The sequence below is a fragment of the Paramormyrops kingsleyae genome, chromosome 23 (assembly GCF_048594095.1).
Source record: "Paramormyrops kingsleyae isolate MSU_618 chromosome 23, PKINGS_0.4, whole genome shotgun sequence".
In the NCBI taxonomy this organism is placed as follows: Eukaryota; Metazoa; Chordata; class Actinopteri; order Osteoglossiformes; family Mormyridae; genus Paramormyrops; species Paramormyrops kingsleyae.
Window position 1 is genome coordinate 22,620,109 of NC_132819.1, and position 27,991 is coordinate 22,648,099.

General features: G+C 48.2%; 1 protein-coding gene across 1 annotated transcript in view; it reads right to left on the minus strand.

The window, feature by feature from the left end:
* The window catches only part of LOC111846972 (cyclic AMP-responsive element-binding protein 5-like), a 33,237-nt gene extending 9,124 nt beyond the window's left edge, over nt 1-24,113 (minus strand). The window contains exons 1-7 of the mRNA XM_072705700.1: nt 23,717-24,113; nt 23,544-23,615; nt 20,402-20,495; nt 18,449-18,570; nt 16,664-16,821; nt 9,506-9,632; nt 8,955-9,065 (exon numbers count right to left, since the gene is read on the minus strand). Coding sequence (XP_072561801.1) covers nt 8,955-9,065; nt 9,506-9,632; nt 16,664-16,821; nt 18,449-18,570; nt 20,402-20,495; nt 23,544-23,615; nt 23,717-23,773 — 741 coding nt within the window. The 5' untranslated portion in view covers nt 23,774-24,113. The remainder of the gene's footprint in view (nt 1-8,954; nt 9,066-9,505; nt 9,633-16,663; nt 16,822-18,448; nt 18,571-20,401; nt 20,496-23,543; nt 23,616-23,716) is intronic.
* Between the last annotated feature and the right edge of the window lie 3,878 nt (nt 24,114-27,991).

The following is a 27,991-nucleotide window of genomic DNA, read 5'->3' on the forward strand; positions in this document are numbered from 1 at the left end:
TTTCTGGAGTGGTGCCAACCCTCAATGGAAACGGCTTTTAATGGGGGGGGGGGGGTCTGGTGCTGGCCCAGAGTAGCTCAGGGAAGAGATCACAGCGAGTCTCAGTCCCACTCAAAGCCAGCTCAGCTGGTGATAATTTATCACACATTTTGATATCCGTCCAGCTGGCGGGGGGGGGGGGGGGGGGTCGCTATCTGCTCCTTAATTCAATTGCGGCACATAAAAACCAGAGGGGGGCACAGTAGGTGTGTTATGGGTCAGAGTGCCAGAGGCAGGGAAGCTGGATAATGGGGGGGGGGCAGAGGCTGACACGAGCGGCCCTGGATCTGCGGGATGCATTACCGCGCGAGGCGGCGAGGCGGCGAGGTCACTCAGAGAGCCAGCCACCAATAAAAAAAACAGGAAGAGCCACGGACCTGGGATTCCGACCAAATAAACCACCAAGAATATTTCTGACCATGTATGTAGCAACAGTACCCATACTGGATACGAGGTCATTCAATGATATTTGTTGCATTTTGTAAGCCTTCGAGACCTGGAGCGAGATTTAAAAACAAAGGTGCCCACTACTGAATAAGAATATGAAAAACAAGCTTTCAGTTTTAACACAAAAGCCACCCAGATTCTTGTCGTTCTCCGACGTCAAAGTTCCTCTGACCACTGCGAATTTAAACTAACGTTTCCACCCGGGAAACACAAGGCAACGGTTTTTATACAAAAAAGAAAGGTCACTTAACCTCCCCGTTAATCCTGACATATTTCCATGCGAGGTTTAAGTAAAATGCGTTTCAGTTTCTGATCCTCCACGGAGGAGCAAAGTCACAGACCGACACAAACAGAACTAAGATGGTTCCAAGCAGGAGAAACAGGTAAAAGGCTGAGAATGACCCAGCAGACCTTTTCTCTGTGTTGACGTGACAGGACAGGCTGAAGATGAAGGTGCCTCACCTCAGTGCTGCAAGATGTGGGGCTCAGGTGTCAGGAGAAGATGGATCCTTGACTGCGACCAGCACTCGTCAGACGACTGGAAGCCCTGACTTTGGGGCCTCTAACCCGTCTTATCTATCTGTGCTCAAGTCCTCGGTGAGACACTGGGCGCCGGGCGACGCCCCGACCGCCGTCCTGCTGCGTTCGCCGAACGCTGTCGACAATGATGGGTTCGCCGGCGTCGTCACCAACACCCTGACCGCCAGTGACGGCTCTCCATTATGGAAAGACGGGTTCAGCAGAAAACAGTTATTATGGGATGTATGTGTCGGGAGCGGGCGAGAAAAACCACGGGATCTGCTGGGCAGGAGTGTTACATCCTCAAAATCAACGGCAAGGTCTAATAATGTCTGACAATCTGAAAGAATCTGGCCGTGTACCTCCTTAACGAGGGCAGGGAGATGAAAAATAAGTGACCGATGACTCAGCGTTGAGTCTTGGATCCTGCTAGTACCATACCTGTGAAGCTAAATGATATCTAATAATACCTTCACCGTCCACATCGACTCTGGCTTGAGTACAAGGTGACACGGGCAAGACTCACGGTGTTGACTTCAGTTGAAAATAACGAAAACAATCTTGGTCTCAGGTATGATGACTAATGTCAAGGTGCAACGGCAACTTGTAGGTTAAAGGCTATTGGTTCAACTCCCGAGAGGGGCGGTATCCTTAAAATAGAACTTTGTCAAACGTTTGGTTGAAGAGTAACAGTGCAACAGTGACACAGCTGATGGGCAGGGACCTGGTCTGGTCTCATTCTTACGAGAACGGAGGTGCCGTGTCACACAGCAGACTAGGCTTCCAAATGCCAGGGCTGGAAACTGGGCCCTTCAACATGGCCCCTGACCCTCAATGGCTCCAAAGAGTGTCTGACCCTGCATTTATTTAGCACATTCTGAAGAACATTTCGACTTCAACCACTCATGACGACCACATGTCCTATAAGATCCACTTTCAGGGACACTTTCGGGGGGGGGGAGTCTGGCATGGCTACCCAGAGAGTAAATTCCCAGGTGGAATTGGCAGGGACGAACATCTGTGTAAGTCAGAATCTGTGTGTGAATGTTCAGAATAGCGAGAAACACTGCCCCTGCATGTGTGTGTGTGTGTGTGTGTGTGTGTGTGGCTGAGGGACTGTGCCAATGTCTCTGCATGTGCACATGTGTGTAAATAGGCCTTATAATTGGGATATAAATCATGGGCGTTTCCTTGGCAGTGAGAGCTGGGCCCCCCGTCCCATGGGATCGCCTCTACGGGGCCTTAATTACCGCCCTCCCCAGAAAGCACAGCAGTGCCCACTCTTAGTGCCACCCATCTGCCACACCAGCAACGCCCCCACCCCCTCGGTCCCCTGCCTTGTTCCCTTCATTAAGTTTCCATCTCCCCCTCAACTGGGAGGCATTAACACAGCAAACACATGCCCCCCTTCACTGGGCTGCCTATTAAAATGACTTTCTATGGGAATGTGAGAGCAGGCTAGCGTGTGTCGGGTGAATGTGTTTGGCATGACTGTGAGAGCAGGCTAGCGTGTGTCTGGTGAATGTGTTTGGCATGACTGTGAGAGCAGGCTAGCGTGTGTCGGGTGAATGTGTTTGGCATGACTGTGAGAGCAGGCTAGCGTGTGTCTGGTGAATGTGTTTGGCATGACTGTGAGAGCAGGCTAGCGTGTGTCTGGTGAATGTGTTTGGCATGACTGTGAGAGCAGGCTAGCGTGTGTCGGGTGAATGTGTTTGGCATGACTGTGAGAGCAGGCTAGCGTGTGTCGGGTGAATGTGTTTGGCATGACTGTGAGAGCAGGCTAGCGTGTGTCCGGTGAATGTGTTTGGCATGACTGTGAGAGCAGGCTAGCGTGTGTCCGGTGAATGTGTTTGGCATGACTGTGAGAGCAGGCTAGCGTGTGTCTGGTGAATGTGTTTGGCATGACTGTGAGAGCAGGCTAGCGTGTGTCGGGTGAATGTGTTTGGCATGACTGTGAGAGCAGGCTAGCGTGTGTCTGGTGAATGTGTTTGGCATGACTGTGAGAGCAGGCTAGCGTGTGTCGGGTGAATGTGTTTGGCATGATTGTGAGAGCAGGCTAGCGTGTGTCTGGTGAATGTGTTTGGCATGACTGTGAGAGCAGGCTAGCGTGTGTCTGGTGAATGTGTTTGGCATGACTGTGAGAGCAGGCTAGCGTGTGTCGGGTGAATGTGTTTGGCATGACTGTGAGAGCAGGCTAGCGTGTGTCGGGTGAATGTGTTTGGCATGATTGAGAGAGCAGAAGATCTTTTCCTCCTTCCCTCCACAGAATGACAGGCGAGAGACTGCAGTTCACATGCTAACGAATCTTTACTGCCCCTTAGGTAGCCCTAATTTCACGACTCTCTACATGCGCACAGATAATCACAGAGCAGCAGACAGCTGCAAACTCCAGCTCTGTCTGTCTGCTGCTGTCTAGCAAAAACGTGCAGGTTGCTGTATCATTATATGACTTTGGGAAAAAAGAAATCTCAGCTGAAATTCATGCTGCAAAACACCTGATAAAAGCCAGTGAATACTCAGAGAAACATGTCTAGAAAATAAAAAACGTTTGGATGTTTCAGAGCAGAATCAGCTCATCCTATCTGAACATAAGAAAGATCTATTCTTTTTCTGTTCAAATGGTCTGAACTTTCCTTAAATGAAATGCCAATGCTATCAGTTCACATTTTTTCTCGGGGCAGCAAATCACATCTCAGATACAGGAAATAAAAGTTCATGGCTTTTGGCCCATATCCAGGGGCCGTTTCCACAGCAACCAGCTGGATTTATTTCATGTCAAACAATTAGAGTAATTCTACATTCATTGACTGCTTGGTCAACGATTATGTAATAAGTCCGCATTTGTTATTGGATCACACATTTATTTTGTCTTCTGTGTCTTTTTATTTCACACTGGTTTCGGAATATAAAAAAAATATTATGAAATGTCATTCAACACATTGAACTTCGTAATCTGTTGCCAGTGTGAAAGGACCTGCAGTTGTACCTTTGAGTGGCTAAAATGTTGCCTGGGGAACTAAAGGCCAACAGGCTTGGTTTTGTCAGACATCAAGAGGTCCAGGGTGATCTTGTATGTAACTTTCAGCATAAAGGCACGTAGGATGAAAGTTATACTTTATCAGAGCAAAGCTCGAGACAATGAAGCAGCAGGTTACTTGAGGGAACCATCACTCTTCCGTAAAAAGCAGGCCGGCTCCTTTAAAGCCCAAGTGTCAGTGAGGTGTCATTGTCCCGTCTCTGTAAAAGAGTGTCTCTTACCCTCTCGAGTAACATAAGGACCGTCTGCCGTGTAAGAGAGTAACTCTGCCCCATCAAACCTCCCCAGGGATTCAACAGTCCTGTCACTGCCACTCCGTTACTTCTTAGACAAAAACACGTAAATATTTGGGAAAGTCCTTCCTTGTAATTTACAGCAATGACCCAGGTAAAAAGGGGGGTCATTGTAGGGGATTGTGGGTCAGACTCTCGGACTCCACCTGCGACACAGCTGAGCGGTGCTGAGGAACATCGGAGCGTCTGACAGCCCGAGTGTCACCGTCACGCACTACTACAGGCCTCCATCCCATAGGCTGCACCAGAGTCCGTGGATTCGGCCGGCTGCGCTGACATCATCGTCTCTCGGCGATGACACCAGCCCCCCCACAATGCCGCCATTCACGCAGACGTCGTGGAACGCTGCCCTCGCCATGAAACGCGGCCTTTATGTCCCGCCTGGAGGGGGGGGGGGGGGGGAGGCACGCGGCGACAGGTGTCTGGGACCAGAGGTGCTCATCTGTGTCACATTTACGCCTCACAGATGGTCATTGGGGGGCGCACTGGAGCACGAGAGAGTACGCTGTGGAAGCAACATTTCTATTTTAGGAACCGAGTGGGTAAGTCACATGATCCAGAGAGAAACCGCATACCGTAAAAAGCGTTTCAGGTGCAGAGTGACTTTCAGACCGCGACCACTATGACCCCGATAAGGTGACAGCCGATTAGCTGAAGAACGAGTTACACAAAGGCGTGTGAAAAAGCGAATGACCCAACTAACCACAGGTGTTAGCTCCCAAAAACTGACCACAGACACCCTCGTGCAAACCCCCTCGGCCTGTTTTACACCCCCTTGGAGAGCCGCATGGTCCACTCCCTGCGACGACGGCGCTCACGTTCGCACTCAGTTACGCAATGCTTCTCTGAGAATCAACTCCCCCCCTCTATTCTACAGTTAAAAAAACACAGTACATTCAGAGCATGCCAGGGATTATGTCATTGAGCCAGTCCGAGCCAGGACCACATCCAGAGCGCGGGGTAACAGAGGAGGAGCATATAGTATTGTTTACCTCATAAAAACTCAGCACCTTCTCTGATGCTTAGTGACAGATCTATTGTCCCTAGTAACAATATAAACAACAAATCATTACCCATATTAGAGAGGATGCATTCCTATCTACAAGCCCCGACTGGATGCAGCCACGTTGAGGAGTTGGGAGTCTGGAATGACGACAAAGCTCTTGGAGCAGAACAAAGGGCAGCTGATTGCACGCTTGTGCTCTATCTGATCTCACCTCCACAGCTGCCTTGGGGGCAGGGGGACTTTGAAACCGGATCGGCTCTGATTTCTGGGTGAGGGCGTGATACCTGGCACGGGGGTCCTGTTTTGATACGGGTGAGGGACTGGGCCCGCCCCCTGCCCCCGCCCCTCTGACGGGTGGCTCTTTCATCGGCGACACGGGAACGAACGGTGAGGTAACAGCATGAGCTTTGCAGGACTTGACGCATGGGGCCGTGCTACCCGTGTACCAGAAAGGGGGGAGGGGGTGTCCATACGGCAAGACCCTCCATCGCAGCCTCTCACACTGACGCACAGGCGAATCAAGATGGACGCCCCCCTGTACGGATCCAGGAAAGGAGCGGGATGGACCAATGGGTAGGGGACTCTTAGTGGGGCCGGAAAGCGATGCGGGGGGGGGGGGGGCGGGTGCAAAAGAGTCATTATGAATGCTGCAAACTCGCAACTTCCTTGCATTTTCCCTACATCACCCAAAAAACAAGGTCCAGACATTCAACCAGAGAATCGCCAAGGAAATCACTGAAGGACCCGAGGCAGCTGTTTATAAAGCATTTACACCACAGGCACTGCATGGTGCCCCCTGCAGGCCATACATAGCATAACACCTAAACACCAAATTTTTATACTCAACTGAACATCCAGCCCCGGATTCTCCGGCTGAAGCGGTGAGATAAAACAAGTTCATGGTCCCAGAGAACCAGTGATGCAAGTAACTTTCCTGTGGTTTGCTGGTCAAACCACAGCAGGTGCCACTTGGTTCTCATCTGAATTCTGGGCTTCCTGTGCTCAACACTGCAGGTGACGGAGCCTGACGGAGCCGCACAGGCTAGCAAATGATCATCCTCCAAGTTCCCCTGACTTGGGGGGGCTGGTGTGAGTTGGGGGGAGGATTGGGGTTGGAAAAAACCTTCTGTCGGGCCTCTCAGAGGACGTAGAGAGGACGCCGGTGCTGTTCCGGGTGCGATTACAGCCAGAGTAATTTCTCATTTGCAGAAAAGTCAACAGACGTGGGTAATGAGATTAGGTCGAGACGGAGATGTGGACCAGATGACATTTCGGCTCGGTCATGGTACAGTCACACGATAGCCGGCCTCTCGCTTATCGGCCTCGCGCCTGGGATCTGCCTGACATGTATGAAACCGTGGTCCCCCCCCCCCCCCCACATCAGAGCGGCTAATCCAAACAGGCCCGTTCCTTTCCAATTTTCCACTCTCACTGTCCTCGAACTCCAACGGAGGGGCCCGCCATCATCTCAAGGTGAGCGTGAGGTGAGTCTGCAGGATTGTGGACTTCTGTTGCCCACTAAAACAATCCCTAGGTGAAGTAAGTCTAGAAGTGGATTGAAGGAGAATTCTACACAGCCTAAAAAAATCCATGCTTAAAAAACTGACAGGACAGAGGACCACGCCGACGTCCTTCTTTTAAAGCAGGATGCCGGTGGGCCAATGACACACAAACTCTCCTCCTGTGGGCCACCCTTCAAGATGCTCTTCTTCTGATGGCCCAGCCAGTGTAGATGGGCAAACTCAGGGAATGTGTTCAGTTGGCCACCTGAAATTTGCACCTGGTTACCATTAGCAGCCACGGTCCTGCACTTTGTACCCCCGATTGTCCGCTCCTCGTCTCTCTTTCAGACACCTGCGGGCTTCTCTTTCTGCCACGATGTCCGCCCCTGCATACATTAACCCACTGTGGCGTCCAGCCTGTCTGTCGCAGCCTGGAGCCGCGCAGTAACCCTGAATGCTGACGCAATGTCGTAAGGCAAGCTGCACTGCTGCCTGGGCCGCGGAGCGTATCAGTGACCAAGGCAGCTAACGTTAAAAACCTTAGGAGCCAAAAGGCAGGTCAACCCTCCCTGCAACCCCCCCCCTCCCCGTCCCCAATAGCTACAGACAAATGAACAAGAGCGACGGGACAAACATGATTTGCCCAGAGGGGGTGGCAGCAAGGGACGGAACTCCCGACCAGGTGCCCACAGAATGGCACTCTTGGCACAACGTCCTCCACTGCAGACCTCTGGCACCAGCTCCCCCCCCCTCCCTTTTATCTTGTGTTTTTTTCTGCCTTTGTGACTTTAAAAAAGCCAGATCACATATTTTCATACCCCGGGTCAGCCGTGGGAAACACCATCCCTCATTGTTCTGGTCAAACCGTTTAAAATCGGGATCGACGGACGGCGGCGCTTGTGTGCAGGGTTGGTGGGGGGGGGGGGGCGGGGTGGGGTGTGGACTCCAGAACGCCGTTGGCTCAGGCCTCCGCAGGGGACCTGCTGTTGTACCCTTGAGCAAGGTAATTGAATCGCTTGAGTAATATATCCAGCTGTATAAATGGGCGTAATTTGTAAGTCACTTTGGGTAAAGCTCTCAGTTAATGTGTTTGGCTGTGCTGGATACAAACTTTGCGAAAATAGCATTCCGTTACCATGTCAGTTAAGGTAAATGACCTGCACTCCGTTGGGGGGGAGGGGGGTCTTTTGGAAGCCAGAAAAAAGCAGATGGTGTAAGAGTAAAGAATTGTGGGTGGGTGTCTGAGCCAGCTGTTGCACATACAGGAAAAATTGCCTATCAGTTTTACTTTAAAAATGGCGCTTTCTTCTCAGTCACAGAATCTTTATTGGGGGGGTGGGGCGATTCACGTAGTTTGGCAGCGAGTGAAGATCAGCCTCATCACGCAGGAAGCCCCCATCATGCATGTAATGGCTGACCCTGTCGGCGAGTGAGGGAGTGTGCGTGTGCTGGCGGAATGCGGGGGGGCCGTGGGGGGGGGGGGTGTTAGTCTGTCCATCTAAACGCGGATGAATGGCGACGGCTGCTGATATGGGCTCTGTTGTTTTGCCAAGACCATCGAGGAGAGACAGGCCCCTCTGTCTGGCTCAGAATGGAGACCCGGCACGTTTAAATCTTGGGCCACAGCATTGCCCATGACAGAGGGGCAATGGCGGTTGCCAGGCAACGAAGCGCCACATAATTGGACGGTAGCACGGGGCTGTGACGTCGTTGGATCCTCCGCCACACGAAGTAGGAAGGACGGCAGGACTCGATGGCGCCTCCTAGCCACCCCCCCGAGGTAATGCCCACCCCCCCGAGCATTGAAAAGCTGCAGGAGCCAGATACACACTCTGTATATGAAGACATACATCACGAGGCCGGCGCCCGCCTCACTGCCCCAGTATATAAAGGCCCCTTTATTAGTTCCAGAGCCTCAGTTCTTGGCAGATTGACACCAAGCTTCAACTCGGGATCATATGAGGAGCTGCCCACGGCCAACCCCAGAGCACGGGGGCTTGGCACCGCCCAGTGGAAAAGCAGGACCCGCCCACTGGAAAGGCAGGGCCCACCCAGCCACCCGCACCCCTGCTCTGTGTGTGTGTGTGTGTGTGTGTGTGTGTCCCACTTACCTGTTTTGTCTCTGAGTGCATGGGGGGGATGTGGGAGGCGGAGCAGGCATTACTGTGGGCGGGGCTTTGTATGCTCATCACGCTGGAGCCCATGCTCATCTGGCTGTCCATCTGCAGGGCCAAGCAGCACAATCACTGACACTCACCAGTTCCTGATGACATTAACTCCTGTTTCACTGCATTAAAGGGCAACTTTACCTTATATGTCGCCACCTTGCATATATACCTGAAACTATGAATGTATGAGATCTGCTGATGTGTCTAAGTGTGTGTAACCAGCTACAGACTGACATCCTATCCAAGATCTCCTGTGTCCCCTGTGTCTGTCCTTAGCTACTTAGAATAAGCTACAGCCCCCTGTCCTCAATGTCGCTGGAGGATGGATGGGCGGACAGATGGACGGACGGATGGATGGACGGATGGATATATTTCATACCCTGAATTAACAAAGTTCAGTCTTGGATATCAGTCTTATATAATTTGGTTTATAGTGTCATTTATGTATACACAGCATTGCCGTCACACTAAAAGAAGCCAAGAGGGATACTTACGGGCATGAGCACCGCGGAGGAACCGGGCATGCTGGGATCGGGCAGCGGGCCGGCCATGGAGGCAGCCAGCGGTTGGCGTTGTCTGTTCCTGAGGTGGAGCAGGGAAGAGAGCGAGCCGGGAACGGGCCTGGAGTGGGGAGAGACGCCGAGACGCGCCGTCACTTTAAGAGGACGAGCGCGCGGGTATCGATGTCGCGAAACACGACACACGTTTAGCAATCAGAGCTAACAGACAGAAAAAAATACCTGGGAAGGAAATACAACAGAAAAGCTATTGTTAAAAATTACCATCAAAGTGTAATACTGAACTTGAGAAGGATGCTTTTTAAATACTCTGAGCTTTAAATGCACGCAAATATAATTACATTCCAGGGAGCAAAAGAACACTGACCATTGCTAAGATGTGAGTCAATGTGCGTTTATTCGATATTTAATTATATTGATACAATATGCTGTATCACTTCCCAATACCAGCTACAGTAAGTCTAAAACCATTTTAATAAACACTTGGCTTACAGAATACCTGTCATCTTTGTCATTGTAGGAGTGGGAGAGTGCAGAAGATGCACCTTTCCTTAAGTGCATGACAGCAAAATGGCGTCTTTTTCTAAAAAACCACTTGAAAGTCCTACACTGAGCATCCAGAGGTCTGCAGAGCAGCCGCGCAGGGCCCTTCACACGTTATCGCGATGTTTCACATGCTGCTTGCGGACATGCATGCATGAGCGGCTGCATTGTGCATCGATGATCCATCCCTGGTTGAAGCCTATGAACCTTCCGTAACCCTGAGAGATGAAACTCCGAAACGTATAACATAACCGGCTCAAATCGCGCTGATGAAACAGGTCATCTGATGTCACACGTCACCTACACCCCAACCTGTCTGACGAGTCGCTGCGCTAGGAAGGACAGATCAAACACACTGTTTCGGCAATAATTAACCCACTGTCACTCCAGCACGAGTCAGCAGAGCACACTGCAGCAGTAAATGCATTACACACTGCCCACTGTACAGAACTGAAAGCAGGGTCTCTCGGTGGGGACTACACTAAGAAGCGCACATCTGATTTACAGTGATCCCCATCTGAAGGGACACACCAGTATCTCCAGTGTGGAGATATCGCCTCAGGACAAAAGCCAGTTTCACCAGCTCATGATGGAAGCAACCACTTATGCAAATAGGGTACAAAGATTTATATCAACATAACATATAGTGCAGTTTTTAAAGTGTGAGCATCTTTGATGTGTGTGGGGGGGGGGGTTATGTGTCGTACTACAGACTGAGTGCATGTGCTTGAGAATGTGAGAGCGATGCCTATAACCTGTGTCTCAGGGTTCGTACCCGTTACATCTCTGTTTTTAAAGGAAGCATCTCAACTCTGTTCTTCGTATCTTCATGTCAAGCAGCTTTTGCTGGCAGCTGCCTCTCAGTGCATCACAGACCTAACAGAACCAAAGGGTAAAAGAACCTCTTTCTCGAATGTCTAGGCCGGTTCCGAGCCCTACAGGAACTCCCCAGCTCCCATTCCGGCAACCTGGGTATTCAATGCTCCTGAAGTTCATCTCACATCCACACATGACTCAGAGGGCAGGGAAGGCTGGTGGAACCTGACGGAGGACCTCGATTAAGGAACTACAGCTATAGAATAAAGATTAACATCTTTCAAGAGAAAAAGAGAGATTAAACGGGATTAGGAACAATTAAAAGGGCAACAGGGTTAATTAGCTAATGTCACGTTAATAAGCAGCGATTGCAGTGAAGTGGATTGTGAAGCAAAGAGTGCAGCAGGAGAAAGGGATGAAGTGGAGATGGAGTGCTTTAAGAGAGGGGGATGTGAGAGAATGGAGGATAAGGGGAGGATAAATTGAGGAACAGAAAACAGGACAAAGGAGGAATGAAGACGGGAGAGGAGAACGGAGAGAAAGAGAGAGTGGCAAGACCTCTGAGTCACATCCTTCCCCTCTCACAGCCCTCCAAAGATGATGTAATGCTCTTGGCCTCGTCCACGACACCCCCCGCCCCCCCAAGCACCAGCACCAGCACCACCTCACAAGCCAGCAACGTGCCCCCCCCCCCCCCCCCCACGCCGGTGAGGTCACGCAGAACCCCAGCAGCCGAAAAGAAAGAAACAAAAAAAAAAACTTTCAGATGTAACCAAAGCAGCCCCGCGGCCCAGTTCCAGACAGCGGGAGATTCGGCGCGGCGGCGTCACCATGCCGACGGCGGTAAACACGGGCAGAAACAGCGCCCTCACAGCTGGCCCCGCACTATGGGCGAGGGCTGCACGGGCTGAGCCAGCAAGTCGCCTTCTCTAATTGACAGAGGGAGGGGTGCCGCTGGGACGGGGAACGCGCAGAACAATCAGCATGTAGAGCAGCTACGCCTGGCCGGGGAGGACGGGCAGCGGCGCGGCCCGGTGGGATCCTGCGGCCTATGGGGGGCCCGGGGGCTGGGGCCCCAATGCGGGGCAGAGGGCTGGGGCCCCAATGCGGGGCAGAGGGCTGGGGCCCCAATGCGGTGGCAGAGGGCTGGGGCCCCAGTGCGGTGGCAGAGGGCTGGGGCCCCAATGCGGGGCAGAGGGCTGGGGCCCCAATGCGGTGGCAGAGGGCTGGGGCCGCAATGCGGGGCAGAGGGCTGGGGCCCCAGTGCGGTGGCGCACCATGTGCCCAGATGCACTAAGGTGTGACTTTCTGCTCTGAACAGACACAGGTGAGTCATCAAGGTGCCTCATCACCGCACATTCTTACCGTCTCTCCACCTCTCCCACAATCTCTCCATCTCTCTCTCACCCAGTCTCTGTCTTTCCCCCTCTGTTTTTCTCCCCTGCTTGTCCCCCTGTCTCTGTCCCTCTTTCCATCTCTTTGCCATCTGTCTCTCGCCTTCTCTATCTCCCCATATCTGTATCTCTCTCCCCTGTCATTGTCTGTCTCTCTTTCCCCATCTTTGTATTTCTCTCTCCCCCATCAATATCTGTCTCTCTCTCCCCCGTCTCTGTCTCTCTCTCCCCCGTCTCTGTCTCTCTCTCCCCCGTCTCTGTCTCTCTCCCCCGTCTCTGTCTCTCTCCCCCGTCTCTGTCTCTCTCCCCCCCGTCTATGTCCTTCCCCCTCTGTTTCTCTTCCCTGGTTGCCTGTGTGCATGTATCTCTCCCTCTCTGTCTCTCTCTGTCTCTCTCTCTCATATGTTATCATCGTACCCACGTGCAGGAACACAGACAGGTGAAATGGTGTCCACAGTGAAACACACCAGAAGGACAAACGGGGACTACAAATACACCCGATAACATAAGGTGGACGAGTCTCTCTCTGTCCCTGTCTCTCCCCTCCATTTCTCTCTCCCTCTATCCCTCTCTCTCTCTCTCTCTCTCTCCCTCTCTGTGGGAGGCTGTATGTAGCGGCCCCAGGCGGGGGTGACAGACTACTCCAAAAATGAGCGGAGTTTGGGCGTTCCTCTCCGAACGAACTGCGAACCTGCTCTCTGGAGAACACAAACATAATAAAACTCTGCTCTTGAGGCCATGCACACATACACACATACACACACACACACACACACGCGCAAACAATCACTGATACTGTGATACAAGGCTTCAGTGAAACTTCTGACTTCCTTAATACAAGTTCAGAGATGCAGTCATCAAACTCAATTGAAAATAATCATATTATATATACAGAAATCCCCGCCTATCGCGGAAGTTACGTTCCAGACCCATCAGCAATAGGTGAAAATCTGAGATATAGAAAGACCATATAAATAAACCTTTTTTTTATAGTTTAAGCCTTAAATATTAGGGCTTAAAACAAAATGAAAAGTTCACAAAAAGTTTGCTCACAACAATCGGACCACGCTATACGCAGAGAACTGTGATACATCAGGGGAAAATCCACGATATAGCGGGGGATCACTCTGTGTGTGTGTGTGTGTGTATAAATATATATATATATATATATATATATATGTTTATCATAAAGCCATAAAATCAAACATTGAGGTCCTAAATGCCCCAAAATAACACATAAACTCTCGTAAACCATCTCAAATACACACACACACACACACATATGCGCACAATAAACCTCCTTTATAGTGCATTCAGACCCTCCGTTCACTCTGTTCTGCCCTGGAGCAAAACATTTAGGGTCAAAGGTCATATTGCTCATTTTTCTGTTTGCAGCATAATGGGACTCCATGTCAATGGATCTGGGCCCAGGGCCAAGAAGGGCCATGCAGAGGTAAGACTCCACCCCGCCCCCCCCACGCCTAAAGTGAGTGACGGACAGAACCCCCACCCTCCCCCCCCTTCAATCGACGGTGAGATGTGGGTGACCCCAACGGAGGGCGGATGACAAAGAAATTCTGCGCTCTCTTGAGAGAAATAGAGCAGTGGGCGCTACTCGTAACCGAAGTATCACCCCGTTTGCGTGACATTCCAGCTGCTTTCATGGCGTTCTGATCAAGGCCAGCGTGCGTTAGCGTATTAGCGTAGCGTAACAATGGGGTCATTCGTTCGGTCTCCTCGTCCAAACTGCCCGCCCTTTTCCGGTTTCTTTCAGCCCTGAATTATTTTTCTTAATGGAATTCCACACCTAATTAGATTAGATCTTGCAAAAGGGCTGATTCTGGGACTCCGAGAAGATCTCGACCCGAGAACTTGGGCAGCTGTCTGGACAATGTGACCCGCTGGTCTCCTTGGCAGTGTACCCTGCAAACACCAACGGCAAGAACCTCAGGCCGTTTGGGTAGAACCTCAGGCCGTTTGGGAAGAACCTCAGGCCGTTTGGGGAGAACCCTGTGTGACTCCATGCTTGTTCCACCCTGCGCTGGTACCCCAGTAAATACAATAATACCCTCCGTCCCCAGTGAGCCATGCTGGTGGGGCAGGCAGCTGTAGGCTGGACCACAATAAGGAGAACATGTTGATCTTCATTGATAGATAAATATAGATTCCTGAAAAGGTCAAGAGAATTTCTGAAGACGTCCCCAAAATGCCGGCATGATTTTACTGGGTCTCCCCTTGTGCTACATTCTCACACCCAGTCTGGATTTACCCGTTGCTAATTTATTCACAGCTTTTGAATAAATCTCCGTAAATGTTGGATAACCACAAACAGCCGCAAGGAGGGGGAAAAAAAAACTGCGTCCATAACCGGCACTTAAGGCCCTCCGCTCTGCGGTCTGCGGATTGCGAAGGCGAAGACGTCGAGCAATACATCAAGCATGTCAACGCTGCTGGTGCAGAGCCAGTTTTTGGCAAAGAATAAATATGTTTATTATTCCAGCGCACAAATCAAGGTTTCGCTAAACGCGTCTCTCACGCGCGGGGCGGCCGTATTCATAACCGTAGATCTGCCCGGGCTTCCTTTCGACGTTATTTCCGTCCGCAATAAAATTACAGCAACCGAACTGCTCTTCTAAAGAGCGTCCAGTGTAGGGCGCCTATATGGGTCACGGACTTCATAAATGTGAAAAAATGCAGGCTCTGCTTTTCAGCTGCGGTCCACACTCATGGTCGCCTGCCCAGTCCCTCATGAATAAGGATCCTTGACAAAATCAGGCATTCGTTCACTCACTCCGGAACCTTCTTTTTCATTTTTTTTCTCCCTGGTGTTTCACTTCTTGATTTTTTTTTCCTGGATCTTTTTCCTTAAGAATGTTACATTAACACTTTTCCACAAAGCATTACATTTGGGTGTAACGTGTACGATGTGATTAACACCCCTACCTCCTCCCTCACTCCGATGTCAAAAGGTGAGGCCAGCGCCTTTGATTCTGCAGTGTCTCATTCGCTTGACTTGCTGTGTCTAACACATTTAACTCTGACACGACTCAGTTCCACGTGTTTATGATTCAGGGCCACAGAATGGCAGAGCCGCCCGCCTGCCCTCCCCCTTATGATAATGATAGCCGTGAAATGTAAAGTTCTAAAGAACCTTTTATTTTTTTTGTCTTGCCCCTTTAAAATGCATGAGTTTGCCGCTGCTTTCTGTCAAGAGTTGGCCCTCAGGGTAGAGGTGGAATAGGTGGGGGTGAGCACAGGGGGGGTTACATCTTAGGGTCTCTGTTGGCAAATAACAACCAGGGTCCTCAGATTTCACAGCTGCAAGCCTGGTCCACCTCCCCCCCCCCCAAAAAAAAAAAAAAAAAAAACTCACAGATGAATGAGACGTTAAGACGTCCTTCAGCGTGTGAAAAAAATGCACCTTCGCTACTCCTGAATTTAATCATGCACCCCCACGATGGAACCATATAATTAATATGGTATTAAATGCATGTTCACATATTCATTTATATATAGCGCCGCCTGAATATGTATGGCGATGCTGGGTGAACCAGGTGAAACATATTACTAATGGTCCTCAATTTGGTCCTCAATAAGTAATATGTGTCGCGTCTGTTCCATCCCCTTCCTCGTGAGAATGCGAAGACACAGCTGTCTGTCATTAACAATGTACTGTTTAGCCCAGTGCGATCACTGGATCGACGCGAGGTATCGTCCACTTTCAGGTGAGACGTGCTGAGCAATCTAACCCGGACCCGCTCCCCCTCCTGCCTGTCCTCTCGTTGTGTCCCCTTCTTGCGTGAAGTCTGGTATCCTGTCTCCGAAACCCCTACGCCCCCGGTGCTGACCTGTTTTCAGGAAAATGGCTACTGCCGGGGTAATGTGTTTTAAGTTATGATTAGCAGTAACCACTAATTATAGCTAATGCTAACTACAGTGGTTGGAGCAGAAGTAATCCAATTTATAAGACATAGCAACTATCCTTTGGTTATGACAGGCCAAGACTAATCAGATTCGGTCTCTTTTTTAGGAGCCATTAGTAACCATCTGTAAATCACAACATCGTTACCCTGAGCAAAGAAGCATGTATCGCTAACTAAAATGCTAACTGGCGTGATAGACCCCCTCTACGGCAGTCTGCCGAGTGGGCGACCGTGTGCCCATTATCGTACATCGCGAGATTAGATCACATTAAACGAATCGGCCTTCTATATCGCTTGTGCACTGGTGCATGTGAGGCGATCACATGAGGGTGAAGAGCTTCATCGCATAATTGAGGCCATGAACGATTCGACATTCTGCGTACACAATTCACGTTGAAGACAATTGCATCTTAGGCAACTTTGATACCCCTCCCCCCCTGCATGTGTGATGGACTCACCCAATCTGCCGGTTGGTGGACGGGGCCTGAGTGATGACAGAGCTGGACTGGGGCGAAGGGATGGCCTGTTGGATCACGATGCCCGAGCCGTGGTTCGCCACCCGCATGTGGCCGCTCTGGTGCTGGTTCTGCCCCCCCGGGCCGTGCAGAGACAAACTCTGGCAAGGGAGAGATAAGGGGACACAGTTAAGTGGCAGTCCCGCCGAGAAGGAGATGTGGAACACGGTCAAGCGGGAATCCCGCCGAGAAGGAGATGTGGAACGCGGTCAAGCGGGAATCCCGCCGAGAAAGAGATGTGGAACATGGTCAAGCGGGAATCCCGCCGAGAAAGAGATGTGGAACATGGTCAAGCGGGAATCCCGCTGAGAAGGAGATCTTGGTGACCTTTCTGATGACACACTGGCAGGGGTGTTGGGGGGGGGGGGGGGGGCATGGATACCCTGTCACATTCAGGGGGTCAGCACTTGACAGGGGCCCTTGAATACATAAAATTTGGCTGGGGGGCCCAAGGTGACATTTTGACAGGGGGGGACACAATTTCTAGGTACACCCCTGCACACTGGTCCCCTCTGCAGCAAGGCAGCACAAACTGCCTTCTGTTCTGACAGCATGTGCGTCTGACAGCTAGGAAAGCTCTAGAACTGCTTTTTGTCAAAGCGCTATTGCCGGTACTCCTGTGGCAGGAGACTAAGATTAACCGCAAGTACCGAATATCTACATACATCGGACACGTGCAGAGTGTACGTGCAGAGAACGGTACGTGTGTGTGTGGGGGGGGGGGGAGTAAACTTCCACTGAGAGTCTTTGCTGCAGAGAAAGATTTTGACCTGTTTAAAGCATGGCTGAGAATCCGATCCCCCAGGTCCTCTTACCGGGTGCAGGTCAGGTGTCTGTTCCATCCGTCCCGCCTTTGTCATTTAGCCAGCTGATAAGGTGACTTCCTTACCAGTCTACCTGAGTGGGCTTTATCTGGGTCTATGTCTGTCCTGTTCACCTGAGGACACCAACCCCTCATACATACAACCTGTACCCTGCTTTATTCCAGGTATAACCCTCCTCTGTCGACCATCTACATCCAGTTCCCAATTTTTAGCAATTATCAGGTGCTTGTGGGCTGCCAGTCGCTCACAGGACACACACACACTTTTACGGAATCAGTTGAGGGAAATGCAGTTCCATCTACATAGCTCTACAGCACATTCACTAATAGAGTTGGGTAATTCAGGTCCAGAGACTAAAACTTTGTTTCAAAGATTTTGTTTCAACCGTCCGGTTCAGCATAAAGAGTCACAGTCACAGAGTATTCAACTTGTTGGTTGAAACAAAATCCCGGTCTGGATTTTTTACTCTCTGGATCTGAATTACCCAACTCTGTTCACTAATAGCGTATTAAATGAAAAAAATTAAGTTGAATTTTGATTCAAAACAATATGTGAAAGAATCTGGAAAGAAATCTGAAAACGTGAGGTATGTTTGTGTGTAGAGTCTGTGTTATATTATGGGTGATGATCCCTGTAATATTCAGACACTGAATTACTTTTATTTACTATCAGGCATTTATGTGGCCACCTATGAGCAATATTATTCTGGCTGCTAGGGGTCCTAACAGGCAGAGGGAGAGAGAGAGAGAGTAAATTGCAGCTCCAGTGTGTGTGTTATACCTAGCTGATGCTTACCTGCACAGTATTAAATATTATTACTAGTATTAAAATTTGCAAACAATATCCTCCACAGTCCTGCATTCATTGTCTCACACAAGTGTCTATCTGGGAACGTTCTCCTCACCTGTTTGTTGTCCTCTTCTTCTTGGGCTTTACAGAACTCCTGCTCTATGGAGCAGTCCAGCTCACTGAAGAGCCCCACCTCCTCACAGTTCTTCAGAAACCGTGTCGGCGTTGGCGTCTGGTCTGAAAGACACAAATAAATGCCCTCACTGAACCCAAACGTCCAGGTGGTGAGAAGTGGCTTAATTTTTTGATGGTCTTAGGCAGGATACATTGGAAACTCTGCTGGTAATCTCAATAAAGGTCAAGGTCTTCTGTTTACTATCTGAATGGAATTTACAATGCATTGCTAATACTCAGTGAGCTCTCAGTTGACAGGAATGCAATGATCCAAATCTCCCTGTAGTTTAACTAAGTCAAGTAGAGTGTTAGAGAGTTAACTGGTATGAGGAAGTGTTAACTAGCTGGGAATAATGTAAACGTCTCCGTCAGATGATACAATCAAGCTTTTGTTAAGTCCCTGAGTTGGTCCACAGTAAGTTGGTCTCCACAAAGAGTAAAAAAACTGCCAATTCTCTCAAGAGAGGGAACTGTGACTCAGAATGGAGCATACTTGAGGAACCTGAATCCATCTTCAGATGAGTGTGAATTGTAAAAACAACTGAATCACTCTGTGCTGGTCGCAAAAACTCAACAGAACAGGTCTGGGACCCAAGAGAGTGACTGGTAAAAACCACAAATGGCCTGCCATGTTTGCCAAACTGCTCTCAGCTGCTCAGAATCAGCCTCTCGCTCATCAGTCATGACCCACTCCGTGGTATAAGACGAGAACTTTCCCTCGCGTCAAAATCTCTGTCGTCTAAATCGCCCTGTGACTCGGGGTCAGATTTCCAGCCGTCCTGTGTTTTTATACAATTACCCAAAACGGCAGTTACCAGCAATAGGCAACGGTGGGATCCTGACAGGAGGGGACCCAAAGTCAAGGTCATGTTTACACATGTCAGCCATCTGTTTCCGGGGTAACAGGCACGTCTGCCAGGCTGCGCCTCAGACATTGAGCCCGTAATGAGCTCATGCAGTCAGATTGGAGGTCTTCTTCCTCTGTGTGGTCTTTCCCATTATCCTGACTCCTAATCAAGCAGAGTCTACAGCCAGGGAAACAATCACTGGCCCAAGAAATTACTCAAATCAAGCATGAAGCTCCATTAACTTCTCGTTGTCATTTTTCACTCAAATTCCCCCCCCCCCCCAAGTCTAACAGACCCCCCCTTCCACTAGATCCCCATTTGCTTCCAACCCCAGAATTCAGTCGGGGGCCCACAGGGGGCCCAGGGGAGAGTACACTGATAAGAGTCATCTGGTTACATACTGCCTTGAGTAAGAGAAATATTGTCATAAGCTCAAAACTTCTAGTTCAATTCAGCAAACCCTAAGAAAATGGTCTCACCTTGAAACATTAATTAAAAGCAAATAAAGAAGACTGAAAAAATAATACCTACAGTATCTGAAGATTCCTGTTTTATGGTCTGACGTATACATCCCACCTGCACATCAACGCAAATCTGCACGCACACACACTCTCAGGTATTCGCGATGCCGTCTTAATACGATTAATATAATCCCCGACCCCAAACCAACAAAATTCATAACAGATGGAAATCGATAAGCCAAGGTTGATGCTTTTAGTTTCCCTCCAGAAAAAAAAGTTCTTAAATGGTTAGGAAAGCATGTACACACACCCACTCACTGTTAGCTGCCACCCCCAGAAGTTTGGGGAGATTTGTAAGTGATCCTGTGTGGACGTTTTAGCCACTCTCCTATAACAGGCCGTGCCGTGCCGCGTAAGCCCTGCGGCTGAGCTATCACTTGCCAGGGTTTTCAAGGTTTAGGATAAACTTGACTTAGAACTGAGGTTGTGAGCTTTGATGGGGGGGTGGCGGGGAGTTGGCTGGGTGGGGGTGGGTACCGGTGACGAATAATTTTGGCTCCCGAGTAATGTTATGCATGTTCTTACCTGAAAGCATGTTGTCATTCTTTATAGACGGAAATTTCAGCGTCATCTCATGTTTATGCCGGTGAATCATCAGGTGGTCCTCTGTGGGGAATCGCTGTGGGTACAGGGTATGGGGTTTAGCGATCTGAGCATGCTCAGAGAACACATCAGGTGGTCCTTTGTGGGGAATCGCTGTGGGTACAGGGTACGGGGGGTTAGCGATCTGAGCATGCTCAGAGAACACATCAGGTGGTCCTCTGTGGGGAATCGCTGTGGGTACAGGGTACGGGGGGTTAGCGATCTGAGCATGCTCAGAGACCACATCAGGTGGTCCTCTGTGGGGAATCGCTGTGGGTACAGGGTATGGGGGTTAGCGATCTGAGCATGCTCAGTGAACACATCAGGTGGTCCTCTGTGGGGAATCGCTGTGGGTACAGGGTATGGGGGGTTAGCGATCTGAGCATGCTCAGAGAACACATCAGGTGGTCCTCTGTGGGGAATCGCTGTGGGTACAGGGTACGGGGGGTTAGCGATCTGAGCATGCTCAGAGACCACATCAGGTGGTCCTCTGTGGGGAATCGCTGTGGGTACAGGGTATGGGGGTTAGCGATCTGAGCATGCTCAGTGAACACATCAGGTGGTCCTCTGTGGGGAATCGCTGTGGGTACAGGGTATGGAGGTTAGTGATCTGAGCATGCTCAGAGAACACATCAGGTGGTCCTCTGTGGGGAATCGCTGTGGGTACAGGGTATGGGGGTTAGCGATCTGAGCATGCTCAGAGAACACATCAGGTGGTCCTCTGTGGGGAATCGCTGTGGGTACAGGGTATGGGGTATAGCGATCTGAGCATGCTCAGAGAACACATCAGGTGGTCCTCTGTGGGGAATCGCTGTGGGTACAGGGTATGGGGGTTAGCGATCTGAGCATGCTCAGAGACCACATCAGGTGGTCCTCTGTGGGGAATCGCTGTGGGTACAGGGTACGGGGGGTTAGCGATCTGAGCATGCTCAGAGACCACATCAGGTGGTCCTCTGTGGGGAATCGCTGTGGGTACAGGGTATGGGGGGTTAGCGATCTGAGCATGCTCAGAGACCACATCAGGTGGTCCTTTGTGGGGAATCGCTCTGGGTACAGGGTACGGGGGGTTAGCGATCTGAGCATGCTCAGAGACCACATCAGGTGGTCCTCTGTGGGGAATCGCTGTGGGTACAGGGTATGGGGGTTAGTGATCTGAGCATGCTCAGAGACCACATCAGGTGGTCCTCTGTGGGGAATCGCTGTGGGTACAGGGTACGGGGGGTTAGTGATCTGAGCTCAGAGACCACATCAGGTGGTCCACTGAATTAGCCACTATTTGTACCTTAAAGGTGCTTTTGGAGGAAAATGTTACTAAAATACTTTTTCTAGGTCTTTGGTCTTGCTTGGCGGTTTACTAACTGGCCTTTGCCAAAATACTTGATTCATAAAAGGAAGGACAGAGTCATTCACATATAGGAACAATCATAAACAAAGCAAATGGCTTTTTAGGTATTATACCCGTGGCACCTCTTCTCTGAGAAGTTGTGAATTTGTGCAGCTAACTGAGCTACAAGTAGAAATTTAAGATGCAAAATCGATTAAATAAAGAGAAACTACAACTACTCTTATATCTTGGTATTGTTAAATGATAAGATCCATGTTTAGGAACTGCTTAGGCACTAAGAATTACATACGGACAGCGAACACTGAGCCAATCTCTCACCTACCCGAATATACAGACTCTCGGCCGGTCAATAAAATCGGCAAAACCCGTCCAAAGAGAGAGAGAGAACCGGGTCACAATCATTACGGATTGTCCAAAGACGAAACGGCAACGATTCCGTCAAAAGATTTAAACCACCCGAACTTAAGAAATGTCGCATTGAAATGCAACTTGTCATTAACACATTTTAATAATATATAACTTCCATAACCATTAGATCTTAATGAATTAATAATCGCTGGTTACCAAAGAAAGAAGCACCCTCTGTAAATACTAGCCAAGATATTAATATCTTAATATCTCGTATCTGCCTGATGCCGAGAGATTTGGATCCACACTGCCTTTAGTGCGTTTTAGGTATTTAAAACGCCACACATCTGGTTATTACATTACACAGGAAAAACGTGTTCTCCTTCATATAATCCAGCTCTTAAACGGAAGGAACTTATTTTCCCTTAAATGCTTAACTTGATGATATTAACGTAGCCTAAATCTTTGAAATGAATCTTATCAATCAGGGTGGAGGAAAATACACAAAAACACCCAAAAGCCAAAACTAAACACAGTGGATTTCTAATTAAAAAAAATAATTATCTACCGAAGTTGTTCTGAATTTCTTTTAGTCCTACTTTAGGTAGAATCGGCGCTTGATTTTTACATTTTTGAGGGGAAAATATTTCGCAGTATATATATAGGCCTATAGGTCTAATGTAAAATCTGTCTTGTTTTGTCTGATCTTTTATACTTTGTAACCATCCGAGAAGAAGCAATATTACAAAAACAAAAATGTAAAAAAATAAGTAATCTTCACGGGAAAGCACGTTAATAGTAGCTTTTCCTGTGAAATTTCGTCGTATCTTATGAATCATTTAACCTATATGAGAAATTATCTAACAGGTTGACGTTAATGTTCTGCAGTACGAAAACAGAAATGCCAAAAAAATCAACAGGTTATCATTGCAAGTAAATGAAAATAAACACGAACGCATATAAACAAGAGCTGGATTCCGTTTAGATATCGTCTGTTAAGAGTAGTCTAGACAAACTTTTTATAAAAAGTATTAAATTCGACTTCTTATTTCGTTTTCTATTCACTAACCCAAATGCACTAATGCATAATTCGGAATTTGTGAATACTCGAGTTTTAAAGATTTATGGTATTTTTCCAATCGTATAACATAATTTAGGCCAGCTAACTCAACAAACAGCATAATAATTATCATCACTGTGTTCAAATAAATGGGAAATGCAAAGCGCCTTTGGGAGACTTTTTTCCTTTGAATTATCATCACTGTAGGTCAAGACTATCGGCAACGGATATATCGTCAATAAACTGACAAAGGCCCAAACGTAAGAAAACGTCTCAAATTCCCGTTGGATTATATACGTGGTTTTTAGTTTAATTTCAGCTGCGTTGCTCACCTGGGTGCATCCCGGGGCGTTGCAGACGTACGGTCTGTCCTGTTCGGCGTTCATCGCTGCGTCTTCATAAAGCTGCGCACGGAAAGGGGAGAGGAGACTGCCTTTGGTCACTGAAACAAAGTTTTAAAAACGCCCACCATGCGCCATCTAAAGATGGTGGTATAGTGTCTTGCCTCTGGGTTTATAATTGAACGTGGTTCGGAAATGAACTTGAAGCTTGAGCGATGCATGTAAGCAATCTCTCCAGACCCGGCGTGCGCCTTGATGTCTCAGTTTCGGGCGGAGAGCCGCCAGTCACCGAGCTGTCAGCGGTCAGACTTAAACACCGCGGTACTGTATTACACACTGGTATAATTAAAAAGGGCTTTTTTCCCTCTCGTCTTCCTCATAACTCATTGGGTTTTCGACAGCTCATGCCTATAGATGCTTTTTATATTTAACCTATACACAAAATAACTACTTTGACGTTCATGATTTTTAAATGTAAATAAATCAGCGATTGGTGTTGAGGAGTAAGTAACGTTGAATGCGTAGGTAGCCTGTTTATTTATAGATAAAATTCTGGCATATATCTGTAACGCTGCCATGGATCTCATCCCGACAGAAAGCGAATCAGCCCGAATTAATAACACCACCAACACATTTAGTCTAAATTTTAACATTTGAACTAACGAAACAATAGATAGATAGATAGATAGATAGATAGATAGATAGATAGATAGATAGATAGATAGATAAACAGACCCCAAACATAATTAACTAACTTCTAAAAACAATACTGTAATAACAATATAAACCCTAACAGGTAACATGCAGTATGCATACTGTTTGCATTATGAATATTAACATAAAGTCCAGCGACCATATTGGAGAATCAGTGTCACACAGGCGTTATTTGGACTTCAGGTATATAGTTGTGCCACTGATCGTACTGTAGACAGCCGTGCATCGGAGGAAAAAAGGTTTGCAAAAAAATCAATCACCTATCAGCTTTTGAAGTTAAACAGCAGAGCCCCCACCAGACGTGTGGACCCAGTTATTACATCTGACAGGGGGACTTTTGACAAAGACCAAAGTTATGGGCTGTGCATCAAAGAGCAAGAGAGTAAAATGTTTATTTATCTTAAAAAAAAAAATGTCATCGGCGATCCCGTTAGAGACGTCTCGCTTGTAGTCACATGCCAAGGCCCCTAACAATGAAGACAATCTCCATGCGCAACAGGACTGGACATCAGTACAACTTGGTAAAAGTAACAGGGAACAGTGCAGGAGAGATGAGATACCACCTGAAATACGGTACTTATAGATCAGAATCTGGCTTGCAGCTTGTTATTTATCTGTTCATGGGAGTGATTGCTTCTCATCCCCTTTTTGGTTTTGGAGGAGACAACCTGTAGAAGGTAGAAGGCTACCCTGAGATGCTGAGGACAGTGTGGCGATGGGGCGCTATTATTTACTTACAATACTGCCCTTAATTTCACATCCAGCTCGTAACTGCTTTGAACTCAGCAACCCCAGAATTCTTCCAATGAACCTGGCAGTACAGGGTCTCACGTGAGTCTGGACTGCAAATCCCGCCGGCTTTACATGCCCCGCGGACCCCGGCCTTTTCATTTTCTGCCTTCTCGTCACATGCTGGTCCCATGATGCACTCCTTTGTTTTGGTTCAGTGGAGGAAATAGGTTTACATTTTGTGCTAAGTGAATCCTGATGTCGGGGAAGGCCCGAGTCACTCCGACGACGGAGAACCAGACCTGAGAGGTTATGGTGTGACCAGATGCAGAAGAGCTTTCCAGACACCCACATAAAACCCAGCAGCATGACAGGGAGAAGAAGATGCCAGGAACAAACTAGTACCGCAAGTCGTCCTGCAGCACCAGTAGTTTGTTCAGTCCTGGAAGGGACTGGCTCATTACCAGTGCTGTGCATGGTAGCATGAAACTTTCCATACGCACAGCGAGTGTTCAGGAACCGCCAGTATCTAGTATAAGTTCAGCCTGTCATCAAGCAGGGATCCACAGCCGTAAGTGACGGGCCGTAGGTCACCATCAGCTGGTAGTTTGAAGAAGCTGCAAAATAGTCCAAAACCCCCAAAATCTCAATGTTAAAAAACTGGAGGGATCCAAATCCCATTGCCTGTACTGTGCGTGGAGTTTGCATGTTATTCCTGTATCTGTGTGGATTTCCTCTAAGGTATTTTGGTTTCCACACTACAATCCAAAAACTAGGTAAATGTCACAGTGAGCGTAAGTGATGCAATGGACTGTTGTTCAGCCCGACATGATCCCAGTCTCCTGCTCTGTGCTTCTAAAGAGATTCACTCCATGAGTGGTTATGGATGGATGGATGGATGGATGGTCGGCCATATCCGTGACATTGAAATTTGCATACTTAAGTAAAAGGTGTAGGAGTCACCCTGCTGTTGTACCATGGATGCATTTCCTGGGTTTACAGATAGATCTCCTTTTAGTACACAAAGTTCGTGCGTTTTACAAGCAGACGGAGCTCGAGCTCACAGATGAGCTAATCTGGAAAACGAGTGTCAAGTCAATTCAAACCAACACGTGACTTCAAACAGCAAACAGCTTATTTCAACAATCACTCTCCTTAACGTCCTTTATATACAATCAACGAAGACGTCAGGAAAAAAAAAACATTATGACCCATGGACGATGTGGCTGTTTGACCCGCCGATTGTTACGATTGTTCTTTGATGGTGGATAAACATGCAGGATTCTTTTTCTTCAGAGTGACATTATGTGCCCTAAACTTAAAACTAAATTCATCACATTTAATCTGGACCGAGCCCCCCTTTTGATTCACTGATGAAAACCCCAAATGCAAGTTTCGATTTACTCACACCTAGTAAGAGCACGACGAAAAATTAATATTTCATAAAAAAAAAACTGGACACATAACCAACGAATACTTCAGTGTAATACCGATATATAATTTAAATGTACATAAATAAATTTGATGCATAACCTGGAGGATTAAGATGAAATAACTGTAACAATAGGCTACTGGCCGCATGATTCATTGTAAATGTTTTTATGCTACTAGATTAGTTTAAGCGCAGTATACGGACTGTGCGTCCATTTAATATGGTAGCATAATAGTTTTTGCTTCCTGTTTAGGTACTTAGTATTGATATTGCCGGGGGTAACTTCTGGTAATGTATTGAAGTATAAGTTCTTAATATACTTCATTACATGAGGATGACAAGGCGTGTGGTTCCTTTTCTTCTGCGACTGTGCAGCTCTCGCGATCCGCTCCTCGCAGCCGAGCAGAGGAAGCGTCCCCGTGGCGCCGCACTGCGCCCCCTGCCGAGACTCATTCCCGCGCGAGCTCCGTCCGCCTGTCGCGGCGGTGTCTTAAGTGACAGAGCACCGCGTTATAGGACGACAGAACAACTCTTTTAACAATAAAGTTAATTCCTGTTTTATTAGCTATGAAAAGTCATTATTATCAACAACAGTAACAAATAACTTAAACTTAAGGTTACACATATAACACTAATAACAACAATATTTTGCTTTTAATTTGGCAACATAATACGTAGTACTATTCTTATTTTTCCAAAGATCACATCAGTATAGGGTACTAATACAACTGAACATCTTAAACACTCAGAAATCAGTAATTATACGCTTGAGTGTTTTAAACTGTAATTTGCCGGCGTTGATTAGTATTATTACTGTTGTTGTTAATGTTCATTAGGCTACTCTGTACTACTGTCGGTTAAACTTTTGTAGGTACTGTTTGCAGAATTTTATGATAGTGTTGCAGTGTTACAACTTATGACATATTCAGTGATGAAAAAGCTACATTTGATTGATATTTTAATGATAAACAAAATAATGATCAGTGATACTTGTACAGTATCCCCTTCCTCATCCCACGGGCTTTTAAGCGCGAGATTCTGCTTTGTCGGCAGTTCTACCTTTAAACCTTGAGTATCTTCCAGGCAATCAAATACTTCGATCTGCAAAATGACGTAATGCCTACATATACAAATTCTTAAGTGCGGTAAAAACAAAAATAATACACGGATACATTTAAGGAGCTGCCACTGAACCTGGACCTGTTAGTAAGTCAAGATCCGTTTTTGGGCATTTTTTGCAAATCCAGTAAAAATGCATGATTTTCTGAACTGGCCGCAAGTCTGCACTAAAAAGACAGCACGACTGTGATATTTACAAACGCGAACTTCAAAAGCTACGCAAACCGTGACGGTCACCGCTTCTGGAGCAAAGCGACGCTGACGAAGCCGGCCGGTGGATGAACTTGTGTAGATTTGAGGGTCTCAGGGAGCGATAGCTACACCTCGGACCTGCTTTCGCACTCAGGTACATAAACACACAAACATGAATATGTGCGCTCCAACAAGAAACACAACGCCATGTGTTGCGCTCCTGTGTGTTAAACAATGCGGGGAATTCGCGACA